Raw genomic sequence first — 13,337 nt, 5'->3', positions numbered from 1 at the left:
CGCTGATCAAGTGCCAAGAATTGTACATTGCTTCTGTGGCGGCGTGTCTAAATTGTCCAGTGGATCAAAGCACTCTCGGTAACATACCAAGTGACATCAAGCTGTAGGAGTGAACAAAGAAGCCTGCACCGACAGCAGACAGCAGCCAACCTACGAATAAGTTGCCCTCTGTGACACCGTGCCACTCTCTCTGCACCAGTATGTATTGATGTATTAATAGCCATGTTCGACAAGGCTCCGTCCAGACCGCAAATACGGGGTAATTTCTATTGATTAGTGTTACCATACGACTGGTACCGACCGAGCATTGAATATTATCAACATGCCGCTACAGCCGCCGCCATTCCACAGGTCCCCGCTGCTGATGGGCGGATCGGGCCTTTTGGTTGTCACTTTTCCACCAGCCGTTCCATCGTCTTTTTAGACCAAAGCGTTGAAAAAGCTGCCTGAGCACGTCAGATTGTTTCCGAATTTCCGGGCTGCGCGGCCCATGCGCCCCTGCTGGCTTGTCTAGCCGTCCTAGTTACTGGCACGTTGGGCGTTGCGGACACTTGCATGCTGCTCGCCATCTCGTGCTAATAATAAGCTACCTGACGTCGTGACTGCCTGTCAACAGGACGAGACGTGACGCCCGTCTGGCGCTCTGAGAGGTCTTGCTGCAATGTGACACCAGAAATACGACCTGCATTGTCAAGCAGTAGCCCAAGCCAGGAAGGCAAGGCAATCGATGAGGCAGTTGAACAGGCTGTTTCCTGCGCAAAACAGCCTGCTAACTGATGTCTTTGCTCCCTCTAACTCGTGAGTGGCATCATTCTAGCCGCCATAATGTCAAGGCTAGGGACAAAATACTGACGTGTCCATTTCAGGAAGCAGCTACCAGCAAACCATGTAACTGGAAGTACCAAAGGCCTCCTTGAGTATCTTGTCTTACTTGCACGCTATCTGGGTATTTATCCTTGTGTACAACGGTTTCACAGGCTTGAAGCCACTTTTTGCCGGCCTTGCAGAAGCTGTCGTTGACATGGAGGGGATGGCCCATATGCGTCGTGCGGCTGCATACAAATGCAATTCAGGCGGCATCTCTGTTCTGGTTGGCTGTAGCTGCAACGGGTCTCGCTGAAAACAGCACCTTGGCCAAGCATAGCTTGCTTGTTCTGCTCAATGCTGCGAGGGCCTGCCAAGTATCCATGAGGAAGCGCCGTCCGTGGCAAAATGGGGTTTCCTAAGCATATTATCGGGAAAATGAAAGGGCAAGATCGACAACAACGCTTTCTTTTCAAAGCAATGCCGAGCCACAGCGTCTATCCCCCGTCAGGCTAGATGACAAGGACGGACCCGGCTCCAGTGGCTTGCAGATGTATGCTTTTCAGGACCACCCTTCCCGCGAGAAGTTTCATTCCGGGGATGGTCAGGGAATGCTAGCAACCGTTTGGATGTTGCAATTTCTTCTTCGTTCAGCCCGCCTAACTAACTAACTGCCAGCTATGCCTTGTCGCGGGGGCAAGATGGTGACGAAGGAAAAGGAGAGAAACGACAAGCTGAGAATATACTGGTGTTCGAAATTCCCCGTGACCTGTAAGAAGCAGAATCTTATTACTTGGTCATCCAAAGCACAACAACGAGTACCAAAGTATTTGGATTTGGGCATGTCTCCTCTCCAGGACACCTGGGATGCCACGCTGGCGTATCCACATTCTGGCATGATATTACAAGTTTGGCTATGATATTCTCGTTTTTCTTTCTGCATCCCCAAGTCTGTTGGAACACACACCCAAACTTGCTTCTTCTTATTCTCCGCTGGGAGGACCCTTGCCCAGGCCCCCCGGGTCTGATTCTGGATATCCTCCACAGTGCTCCAAGCCCAGCGGTGTACTAATTGATTAGCACCATGCATGCATGTACCAGTACGACCAGCTAGTTCGTCTAGCTCCTCATGGAACAGAAGGAAAAAAAAAGAAAAAGGAAAAGAAAAAGAAAAAAGACATGAAAAGGACAGCTGGGCTTGTGCTTTGCATTGCAGCAACTAGTTTCCGCCGCTATGACACCACAGAACAAACTCGCTGGTCCCAGTATCGCGGTCCGGTGGAAGACTCGGCTGACTACTACCATTGCCATGGCGCTGTCCCGTCACTCTGGAACCGATGCTAACGAAGCTTGGAAAGGAAGATTTCAGGCACAGGGGAAGCCCCGAGAAAGGACGTCGTAGCCGCAGCGGGCCAGTCGTTCCCATCCCAGCGCTCTTGACATGGGACGGGCTGTTTGTATGTATGTATATTGGACGATGGCCTCTTGGCTGCCGTTCCAGAACGCAGCACATGTTTATTCTTCTCTCGGCCCCTTGTTTCTCGGACCACTTTCTAATTTGCCTTACTCTTCTTCCACTGGGGGCTGCATTTTGTCGTTTCCTCTTGCACCAGTCACAGGCTGCTGTTTCTTTTTCTTGTGCTGCGACTTGCTCAGCCCACCATCAACCCCGCATCGTAGTGTAACTTTGCTGCCCAAGCTGTCGGGACAAAACGAAGGAAGAAGGAAGGAAAGGGGGAGGGGTGGCGTGTGCGGATCTCTCCCTGGCGACAAGCGACTGATGGCGAAATGGGCGAGAAGAAGCAAAAGGGGCCAGTGGCTCCATTGTCCGTGGTGGTAGAGGTCACAGAGGGTAAAAGGAGACGAGCGAGCGGCTCCGAGGTTGTTGGGACCCAATTACGAGTAGACTGGGCACAACTGGGCTGACTCTAGACGGAGAAAAAAAAAGGAAGAAAACGTGTGCGTTGTCTAGAGCAATCGCCCCATGCTTCTCGCTTCTCATGTTTTGTACACTTCTGGTGTGACGTCTTACGGTGAGTAACAGGCTCACCGGTTTGAATCGTTCCACAAGGTATTGCCTAGTGAAGATGGGGGAAGCAAGGGTACACGACGAATGGTGGCTGTCAAACGAGGTGGACGAGCGCGAAGCTATTGAAAGACAGAGAATATGCTTTCATGGCTTCCGTGCGGCAGATGGGCAAGAGTCTTTTGCGAGGACTCTGGATCACTCAAATACGACGTTTAGATTAAGGCTGGATGAGTATTTAAATGCCTTTCTTATTTCTATGGAAGCTTTTCGCGGTATTAAGCTAGATATACCAGAACGGTTGTATACGCTGACGAGGTTCAGAGTTCACATGTATCTTTTGGGCTTCATCACTCCATAGCCGGCGGCTACCGTCCCATCACCAGGTCCTTCCCTCACCACGGAACCACACCATCCTCGTCAATGATCCTTCCGATATCCGCATCCCTGCGTCCCTCCGCGACCGCCAGCACCGTCCGCGCGCCCTGCCGCGCCGTCCTCGCCGCGCCCATCTCTTCCATCGCCGCCTCGCCCTTGTTCCCCAGCCCCGTGACGCAGAAGCCCGGGCTGACGCTGAAGACGCGCACGCCGTCCTCGCGCAGCTTCCAGCGCCAGTCGAGCATCAGCATGCTCAGCGCCGTCTTGGAGCAGCGGTACCCGACCGTCTCGAAGGCGACCGTCTTGGGCCAACCGGCGGCGACGGGCCCAGAGGGGAACATGTCCTCGGCGGCGGCGAGGGTGAGGTGGGACAGCCCGGCGAGGAACAAGATGCGGGGGTCGCGGGAGGGGGAGGCGAGGAGGAGGGGAATAAAGTGAAAGGTGGTGACGTGCGCGCCGGACACGTTGATGTCGTAGGCGCGCGTGAAGGAGGCGCGCAGCGAGGTCTTGCCGTCGGCGGCGTCCCAGTCAAAGGCGGCACCTGAGGAGGGGGCGTAGGAATTAGCATGATGATTGAGCGAGAGGGGGAATTTTGAGCAGCGAAGAGGGATGGGAAAGGGGGGATGTTGCGTTACCTACCTGCATTGTTGATGAGAATGTCAACGGTGCCGCGGCTGGTCTTGACGGTCTCGACGGCGTTTTCGATGGACTGGTCCGACTCGACGTCAATCAGCAGCACCTCGACGGTGCTAGCGGAGGACGGGAAGTCTTGCCTCAGCTGAGCGACAGCATTGTTGCCACTGGAGAGGGATCGGGCGCCGAGGAAGACATGGTAGGAGTTGGGGGATTCAAGAAAGGCCCTGGCCGTCTCGTAGCCGATGCCACGGGTTGCGCCGGTAATGACGACGGTCTTGGAGTTGGCCATTTTCATGCAAAAGAGATGGGATGCAAAGTATGCGTGTGAAGTCTTTTGATTTCGACTGAGGACTTTCTCGAATTCTCTTCTATCAGATGTCCATGTTTGCTGACTCGGCCTCCATCTTATATGCTTGACACTCTCAAGCCAAGCACATGTTTTCGAAGAGAAGTTCCCCAAACCAGGCCAATTCGGCCATGTACTAATCAGACTGGGCAACAGGTCTGGATTCTAGCAAGCACTGTCGTTCGTGACGAGTAGGCCGTCCAAGACGAGGTTTTCGCCGTCGTCTCCGGCTTGCGTGGAGTTAGCGTGCACTATCACCGCGTCGTGAGCTTTAAGGCCGAATTCCCCATAGCGCCGTCGGCCATCGGAGGCAGTTGCAGATTCATAGATGCATGACATCTAAGACTTGACAGTACAAGAGGGGGGTTCGTAAACACGGCACTTCCTTAAAGGAGCGCCGTTCGGTCCCGAGAGTGAGCATCGCGACCGAGAAGCAAGATGGCATGGGGAGGAGGATTTACTGTATGGACATTATCTAATGAGCTGACCGTGCCATGGCCAAATTAGTCAGGCAATGACGGTGTATTGCGCTGAATTGGAGGATAAAGTCGGTCACACTATCCTTCCCAGTGTTTCTCATGGGCATGTTCGGGATGTACAGGGTCTGTCCGGTTGAGCGATGCAAAGGTCGCGTACAAGTTCAACTTTCGTTGTGTGATGAATGTTGAGCAATGCCGCGTCTTGTTTATAATTACAAAAACAATTTTATTTTTTCTCAAGTCTACGCTACTTACTGGGACCGCGTTCTTCTGAGTCCAACTGACAGTCCAATGGGCTGAGGAGGAAGACAAGAGGGGACAAACAACGCGCCCATGCACACGTACGTACTCGACCATACGTAGCATTGAAGGGGAGGGCACACTAGTCAGGAAACGAAGAAAGACTGAAATAGATCATGAGGTCACATCTGGTGATGATGATGGCTGCCACCCCGCCGCAGGGTTGGATGCCATTCCACCAACAGCGGATGCATGTCGCGACACGCCGCGGTGCTAGGCTTCGCTGAACCGTTGGGCGCAGACTGGAGGCAAATTGAGCCTATCAGGATGCCTGAGGAGGACATGTTTTCGGGTAAATCGCTAGCGACCCAAGGGATGGAAATACACGCATTCTGTTTTTGGCAATGGCAGTTGGCACTGCGGGTGATGATGAGGGTGGTGATGACGAGGTGGCATGCATGCGTCGCGGATAACTTATGACGGATCACGGTGTTGAATGGTTCAGTAAAAACAGGAATGTTGCTGGCTAATAAATTAGAAAAGAGATGCCCAGGTACTTGAAATACTCATAGTCTATCATGCCAACTCCATGTACTTCTTGTGCAGAAGTGGGACGCGCTATATTGTATGTACATATGTAAGTACGTACTCCGTACATCCCTACAAAACTAAGCAGTACCTGCAGTGGCCACTTTCGACTCCTGTTTTCTCTTCTTCATCACCGTCCTCCAAGTGACTCACAAACAACGAAAAAAGCTTCACCTCCGCTGCGCCTAGCAACCCCGTCGCGTCTTTTTCTACGACAGAAAAGACCGTAGCCCTTCTCGAAACCCTCAACCGCCGAGTCAACCGCTCCGCCGTCCCGACTGTGCAAAGACAATAGTGCACAGCCGTCCTAATACCCCCCAGTCTCAGACCATTAGCTATATGCCCCGAGAGCCCCTTGCGACATCAGAATCAAGCAACCCCCCCGACACCACCGCCACTCCGTCTTCCAGCTCTCAACATGGCCCCGTTCACCACGAACCCATCGGTCTCTATCGAGTCGACTCTGCCGCCTCTTCCAGCAGCCGCTCTTCCTCGTCGCGACTTCCCCGACGCGACTCGGTCGACCATGGCGTCGACGTCGACCAGCTCGACGAGAAGCTGCGCGGATTGAGGCTCCGCAACGTACATGACAACCGTCACAACAACAAACTCGCTCGCTCTGCCCCCGGACAGAGGATTGCCGACTATGAAAACGCGCTGACTCCGCCTACCCCTAAGCAGGCGCTGGGCTTCAAGGTCATCAAGCGCGCCGCCGGAGAACCCGGAGGGACTCTCTTGACTGACATTCCCAATGGTGAGCGCTATCCTCCTGACGTCTCGTTGCTGCCCTCTAGTTGGGCTGCAATGGTGATGAATGCCTCAATTCTAACACGGCCACAGAGATCCTGACCAACATCCTCTCGCATCTGCACCCCGACTCCCATGGCGCCGTTGCCCTCGTTTCGAAACGCTTTTACGTGCTGGCTACTACCCCCCACATTTGGCGCATGGCCTTTTTGCGCTACTTCCCCGGCCATGCTAGTCTCGAGGACAATTTCATCAAAGCTTCTACCGACTTTTGGTCTCACCCGTCTTCTGACACTTTCCGCTCTGAGACTCGCTACTTTGGTAGACTGACGCCACTTGCTACCTGGCGAAGCGAGTATGTCTTCCGAACCAGGCTCATTCGGAGTCTGTCCAAGGGCAAGCCCAACACTAGTGCTGGTGCTATCGGTTCCTCTATGCGCGCCAGCCAGCTCAGCAAGAAGTCAAATGCTGTATTGACCTACAACTCGAAGCTCCCCTGGCTCATTACCAACATTCACGCCTTGTTTGATAATGGCAAGAAGGCCCCTCGCGCTATCCAGGGCTCCGGCCCCGTCGGTGTCGCCACCATGAGCGACCCAACTACTGGCAAGATCGAAAGCTGGGGCCTCAAGGATAGCCACTGCTCGGCCCAAATTGAGGAGGTTACACCGGGTCTCGAGCCGTACGGCCTTGGCGACGGCCCCGCAGCTACGGACAATAGCATGGACGTCAGTCAACTGTACGGCATGATCGCCGGTGAAGGTTTCCCTGGTGGCCGTGCCTACTTCCGCAGCGTCAATGAAATTGCAGGGCGCTACCTCGGTTCCGAGCCGGATGCTCAACAACACCCGCCTGATGTCCCTCGCATACCTGAAATCAGCGAAGCCATCAGTAGCGTCTGGATTGCCAAGTCCTCTGCGGTCCCCGCCACGACTTCAGCTATGTGTGGCATGTTAACTGGCTCCACGCTTGGTGTCGTCACCGCTTACTCTCTTGGATCTGATCCGAACGGCCCGAGATACTCCTATGGAGACATGACGGCACGTTGGGTTCTTAGCCCTGGCGTGCCGATTGTTTCGATCAAGGTGGATGAAAATTATACTGTGCGACGCCGACTGTCATGCAGAGTATGGGCTGTGGCATTGAACGCGCTTGGCGAAGTGTTTTATCTCACCGAGGTACCGAAGCCCGTGTCGCCGCAGATGTCTACGGGTAACGCTCTGGTCAATGCCTGGCTGGCTGGAAGGTCCGCCTACTGGCACCTGGTTGAAGTGACGCGCAGATCGGCCCGCCCAGACGAGCTGGATCTCAACGCGGTTCGCGGCACCTACTCGCCCAGGACTCCTTCCAATGTCATGAACCTGAGCAACAGCCAGATTGCTGCTGAAGCAAGAGAAATTGAGGTCTTCATGCGCTACCAGCCAAACCATTTCCTCGATGCCTGTGTAGGCTGGGATATGCGACGCAGACTCGAGGTTGACTTTGCAAATGATGATGGTCAGGAGGGCGGTGAAGGCATCTTTCTTATTGACTGTGGGCATGGTGAGAAGGCCCGCGTTACCAAGTTCTACCGATCAACCACTGCTCAACGACCCTCATCTCTTGGAGGTGGCAAACTTGCACCGCCCGTTCCGTCTCTTTTTGGCCAGGTTGGCGCGCAGAGTACTCCGGAACCGCAGTCCCCAAGATCGCCACCGCCTACACCATACTCTCCTGCGGCCCCATCTGCGCCCATGGATGATTGGCGGGCTGTCTCGTTCCAGCTCAAGGGATCTGATAGCCAGATCATCACGGCCAGTGCCTTGGACAACTCAGCCTTTGCTATCATGACTCTCAACGAAGATCCTCTGCATGTAGACAGCGAAAGTACTGTATCCGACGATGCAGATGGAGAACGAGTCATCAAAGAGATCCCAGGCCGCAGGGCTCGATTCCTTATCGTGGGCACGAGCTCCGGCAGTGTCATCGTATGGAACGCTAGAGAGATCCGCGCTGAAACGGTCAGGCCATGCCGCATCATTCAGACGGAATCACCATCAATCTCGTGTGTTGCTGCCTCGGCATTGTACCTGGTCCATGGTGGCAGCGATGGCCTCGTTCAAGCTTGGGATCCTCTCGCCTCTACCGCTGACCCGATTCGCACCCTCAATGCTCGGTCAAACGGCCGAATCCCGCGCCACATGATCTCCATGAACCCTACCCTGACTGCTGCAGATTACCATGCAACGGGGGCCATCATACTGGACTCTGACCCTACGGTTCTCCGCGGTGTGGTGGCGTTTGGTGCTTTTATGCGCTACTGGTCGTATAGTTCCAAAGGCAACGCGCCAGGTCGGAAGAGACGCGTGCGACATCCAGATGCTCAGGGCCGTGCTGCGGGTCGTCGTTTCGGTAGCAACGTATCTGGCTATATTCTGGAAGAGGAGGAAGAGCTGCGCCATGAAAACGAGCATCGGGCTCGTGAGCAAACGCGCTTGCGCAAACGCTTTGGCGTCGGCGCCCTTGGAGATCTCACGGAACAAGAGGCTCTCGAGTACATGCAGATGGTCTCGCAGGAGAGCTTCTTGGCTGACGAAATGCGCCGGGCCAGCGATTCTGCCGCCGACACCAGCGGCGGAGACACGGCCTCGGTGACGAGTCACAGCACTGCCGACGCGACGACGCCTGAGGCCAGCCTCGTCGAATCCAGCCCCCTGCAGCAGAACTTGACAAGCGACGACGAAGACGGATACGAGGAGCAGATCCAGCAGGCCATCCGCCTGTCACTCCTCGAAGGCGTCAACGACCGCGGCCAGTCTCCACAGCGGAGCAGCAGCACAGACGAGTTTGATTATCCCATCACCTACAAGGCCAAGACCAAGGGTGGTAAGAAGAAGAGTGGTGGTGGCAGCCGACGCGTAAGCCCGTCGACGACTTCGACCGCCTCTCCGCGCATCCTGCCCGACGTGGCCGCCAGTTCTTCGTCGGCCTCTGCGCATGCACCACCTGCGGATGTTGACGCTGACCTGGCGTTTGCCCTCAGCCTCAGCATGCAGCAGGAGGAGCAGGCGCAACGGCAGGGCCGCCGCGACCGAGAGTCGTCGTTCGCGCAGGCCAGCCAAGACTTTCCGCCGCTATCTGCTGGCAAAGACACCTCCGTCAGCAAGGGCAAGGGCGTGACCAGATGGTGAAGAGGGGTGGTGGTGGTAGTGCTGGATGGGTCTCGGGGTGTCCGCATTTACAGTTGACCGAATTTTTGTGTGTTGTCGTTGCTTGCTCTATTGCTTTCTCGGTACATCGTTCATAGACGAGCGTCGCTTACCCTGTTGTGTACCCTTTTGCAACCACTTTGACATGATGGTGGTTGCTGTGGTGCCATGGACACCGTCCATGTTTCAAGGCATCACTTTGACACATTACTTTATACTATTTCGAATTCTAAATTTCTTTGCTCGCAGTCTTTCTTCGTATTTCCTCTTTCTCGGGTGGAAAAACACTGGATGTAACTTGGTTAATCCAACCAGCCTTCATCTTTTCCATAGATGAAGTCGGCTTTCCTTAAGTTGCCTCTGTGATTGGCATCTGTCATCCCTTCAATTGGTAACCTTTTTTGGTGATACTAGTCATTTTCATATTGGATCCTCGCGACATTGCGTTTCATTATCATCATGTATTGAATTTGTTGTTTATATTCTTTATATATGCGTCGTCCTTGACATTTCAAAGATTCTGTATAATATTAGAAAAGCCCCAATGCCAAGCCGCCTGTATAAGTTAACGACGGTGATGCTGAAAAAGAAATGAAACCAAAACGCCAAGAGATTTCTCCTCTTGTCTTCCCGAATACCTGGACCCAAGTTGTCGTAAAATAGTACAATTCAAATCGAACCTCGTATCGTCGTGGCCAGTCCGATCCCCAGAAAGAAATAATATGTAACCAGAAAAAAGACGCAAATTAGTAATCATCAAACACATTTCATGCTCTGAGTAAATGGCAAAGCCTGAGTATATCATCGAAGTCTAGCCAAGAGCTAAAACGCCAAAAGCAATGCAAAGACATGTAAGCCCGACGCGTACGTCGGGTCGTAGAGAGTACGCGGCGTCTTCTTGCTCCTTGCCCGTTTCTTGGGGCAAGGTTTGACCAGTTGAGCGAGCGGCAATCGTCGTGGTGACAGAGGGGTCGAATGGATATTTGATCGTAGTAGCGGCCATGACAAGACCAATGGGTCCCACGGTCAAGGTCTGGTCGCCGATGACGACAGTTTTCTGACTGGCCCCGGGACCGACCGCGTAGGTTTCTCCATTAACAATGACCATGGAAGGAGGGAGTTTGGCAATGGTAGCACCGCCAACAATCTCGTATTCAGTATCAGTAGGCTCGGCGGATGCTCCACCAAGTGTTGTGCCGTGGACAAAGACACCTGACGGCCCAACAGTGACTGTATCTCCGTTGATGACCTGAACAACGGGGGCGATGCCATTTCCGTACGTGTATGTGACGGAATGAAGGACAACGACACTCCGTCCCACTGCTGTGAGCATCTCCCCGCCAGCAACGACAACATCCGATGCGGCTGGTCTTGTGTATGCCATGCTGTCGCCGCCGATAGTGATGCCAGTGGGGCTGATAGTCACGGCTTTGCCGTTGACGGTGACGGTATTCGAGTCGGAGATGGGTATAGCGAATGTGCCTCCGCCGATCTGGAGACTGAGGCCTACGGACGTGACGGGTATGCCATCCAAGACGGATGAAGCCAAGCCAGTTGCTGTTACGGCAGGGGGCCGGGCGATGGTAGACCCTTGACCGACGATGGCGGTAGGGCCGATGGTGAACACTCCGCCGTCTCGAAGTGTGACAGTAGTGCTACTACCTGGAGGCACTGTGAAAGTCTGGGTATTGATAACAACTGCGGTGGGACCAGCAGTGACGACGTAAGAGGGAGCAACAGAGTCGGGAGCAGGCGCACCCCCTCCTCCTCCGCCGACTGGTGTGTGAGAACCGTCGTTGTTACCGCCAGGCGACCAGGTCTGGCGATAATCAGGAATGGTGTCGGATGGAAATACAACTGAGGGATTCTTGTCCGTAGTGATGAAAGTCGTGACGGGAATACGAGCGATTGCTGTCTGTAGAGGAAGTGGGAATTCTGCAGTGAGTGATATTCCTTCGATAGTAAAGGTCTCGGTGACCATTGACATGGTGCCCATGAATCCGAAGGAAACTCTGCCGGAAGTCGCGGGGCGAGGAACGGCTGGGTAGAGGTTGGGATCACAGTAATTCGGTGTGGATATGGGGGCAAAAGGTGGCCTGTAGTCTGATCTGCGTCCACTGAAAGTCACAGTGGAGGTATGGACAACGACATATTGAGTGAACGTTTTCGACAGGGGCAACGGCGTGCATGCGGGCACGATGCTGATGGAGCTGCCATTCTTACAGCGTGGCGGGCCCCGCGATGTGGTTTCATTGCGACTTGGTATGCTAGTTGCTGTCGAGTTACAGGGAAGTCTGGTGAGTGTGTAGCCAGAAGGTAGATTGGGCGGAGGTGGCGGCATGTCCGAAGTCCCGTTTGTGTTGGATGTTGAATTTTTGCCAGTGTTGATTCTGGTAGGCGTTGCAGTTGAATTGGAGCCTGCTGTCGACGTGACGTTGGTTGGCGAGCCCGGCGTGGACAGCGGTTTGTGAGGAGCCGTCTTCTCGGTCGTTTTCCGTCTTGTCGTGGGATGGCTCTTGGTAGAGCGCGACACTGGGGGCGACGTCGAAGAAGTTTGCGAGGGAGGTGTCGCATCGGAAGAAGATGAAGTGGTGGAGGGGTTGTAAGTGACGATGGACGAGGTTGTTGAAGAGGTAGTCGATGAAGTTGCTGACGAGGTAGTTGGTGAGGAGGTCGGAGAAGTAGTTGTGGAAGATGTTTGTATTGAAGATGACTCGTCAGTATATGAGGTCAAGAAGGAGGACGTCAGCGAGGTGTCTGATGATGTGGTGCTCGATATAGGCACAGGCTGTGTGGCAATTGAGGAGCTGTTTAAGATGGCATATGGTGGAGAGCTCCTGCGAGGGACTTCTATAAGATACGGGAGTCAGCAACTGGAGGAGTGTGGGTGGCGGAAGCTTGCATATGCGCGCATGCGAGGCGGATAGAGCTGTCTCAGGCAAGGAGTTCGTTTCCAATTGGCGCAAAGCTTAGCGAGGGGCGTAGCCACTTACCGTTTCTCGCAATGGCAGATACTGGTGAAGCTACCAAGGCTGCGGCGAGTAGCAGGGCGGTGTCGACTTTCATGGTGACGGTAGCTGGCCGCGTTTTCGAGCGGCGACGACAACAATGATAAGCCGGCAAGCGGCAAGAGAGATAGGGAGAGGTTCGAGGAGCCAGGACAGATTGGTGTCTGTCATAGGCGTCGAGACAGGACGGCAGACTCTATGCTATATGCAGACGGGCAACATGGCTGTACGCGGGCAGCAAGCAAGGCGAGATAATGCGAAGGCGAAGATCGACGGAGAGGCAATCAAGCAGTTGAGGGCGCAAAAGCAAACCGAGCGTTATGTGACAATGTGATGACAACGGTCTTGATGTCTTGGGTCGGGAAGCGGCAGTCGCGGTATCCGTTGGTTTGGTGCTCTGAAAAGGGTTTGCGGTCGAAATGTTAGACAACTGACGGGGGCTGCAATTCGTCACGGGGGAGAGAGCCACAGTCAATGTCTAGCAACTGCGGGCGGAGGAGGGTTGATTGATGAACTGTTCTTTGGCACGCGACGGAGACAATAAGGCAAACGAAAGGAGTGATGTGCGATGCGAAAAAGGTGAGATTTTGTCTCGGTGATGCTGGGAGGAGCTGGAGAGCCAATAGTCAAGAGGCAGAAAGAGGGAGAGACTGGAGAGAGGGGGGGGGATAGAGATAGAGAGGCAGTGAGGAGGAGGAGGGCCTTGATTTGGGGCGGAGGGAGTGAGATTTTGAGAGCGCGAGTTGGCCAAGGAAAGCATGGAAACAAGCCAGAACCAGGGCATGAGAACGATACGCGGCAGGTGCTGTAGGCGGGACGGATTAGCAGCTGGGGTGAACGCCGGGGCGCCGGGCAGGGGCTGGAGAGGGGAAGGGGGGGGGGGGCACGGGACTGGGG

General features: G+C 54.4%; 4 protein-coding genes across 4 annotated transcripts; 1 reads left to right on the top strand and 3 right to left on the bottom strand.

The window, feature by feature from the left end:
* Positions 1-3,225: 3,225 nt before the first annotated feature.
* ISF_03331 (NAD(P)-binding domain protein) lies at positions 3,226-4,133 on the bottom strand (the record flags this gene model as incomplete). Its single annotated transcript, XM_018846937.1, has 2 exons — positions 3,226-3,749; positions 3,848-4,133. 2 exons carry the CDS (start codon positions 4,131-4,133, stop codon positions 3,226-3,228), a joined length of 810 nt encoding a protein of 269 aa, XP_018705826.1.
* Positions 4,134-5,836: 1,703 nt separating this feature from the next.
* On the top strand, positions 5,837-9,414 carry ISF_03330 (F-box and WD domain protein; the record flags this gene model as incomplete). Its single annotated transcript, XM_018846936.1, has 2 exons — positions 5,837-6,251; positions 6,338-9,414. The coding sequence occupies 2 exons, from the start codon at positions 5,837-5,839 to the stop codon at positions 9,412-9,414; spliced, it is 3,492 nt and encodes a 1,163-aa protein (XP_018705825.1).
* Positions 9,415-10,243: 829 nt separating this feature from the next.
* ISF_03329 (hypothetical protein) lies at positions 10,244-11,419 on the bottom strand (the record flags this gene model as incomplete). Its single annotated transcript, XM_018846935.1, has 1 exon — positions 10,244-11,419. One exon carries the CDS (start codon positions 11,417-11,419, stop codon positions 10,244-10,246), a length of 1,176 nt encoding a protein of 391 aa, XP_018705824.1.
* A 295-nt stretch (positions 11,420-11,714) lies between these two features.
* ISF_03328 (hypothetical protein) lies at positions 11,715-12,498 on the bottom strand (the record flags this gene model as incomplete). The annotated part of the gene is made up of 2 exons (XM_018846934.1): positions 11,715-12,145; positions 12,426-12,498. 2 exons carry the CDS (start codon positions 12,496-12,498, stop codon positions 11,715-11,717), a joined length of 504 nt encoding a protein of 167 aa, XP_018705823.1.
* Between the last annotated feature and the right edge of the window lie 839 nt (positions 12,499-13,337).

This window comes from Cordyceps fumosorosea (genome assembly GCF_001636725.1).
Source record: "Cordyceps fumosorosea ARSEF 2679 chromosome Unknown scaffold_6, whole genome shotgun sequence".
NCBI classification, from domain to species: Eukaryota; Fungi; Ascomycota; class Sordariomycetes; order Hypocreales; family Cordycipitaceae; genus Cordyceps; species Cordyceps fumosorosea.
Note: the sequence above shows the minus strand (reverse complement) of the source record. Positions and strands in the feature narration are given on the sequence as shown.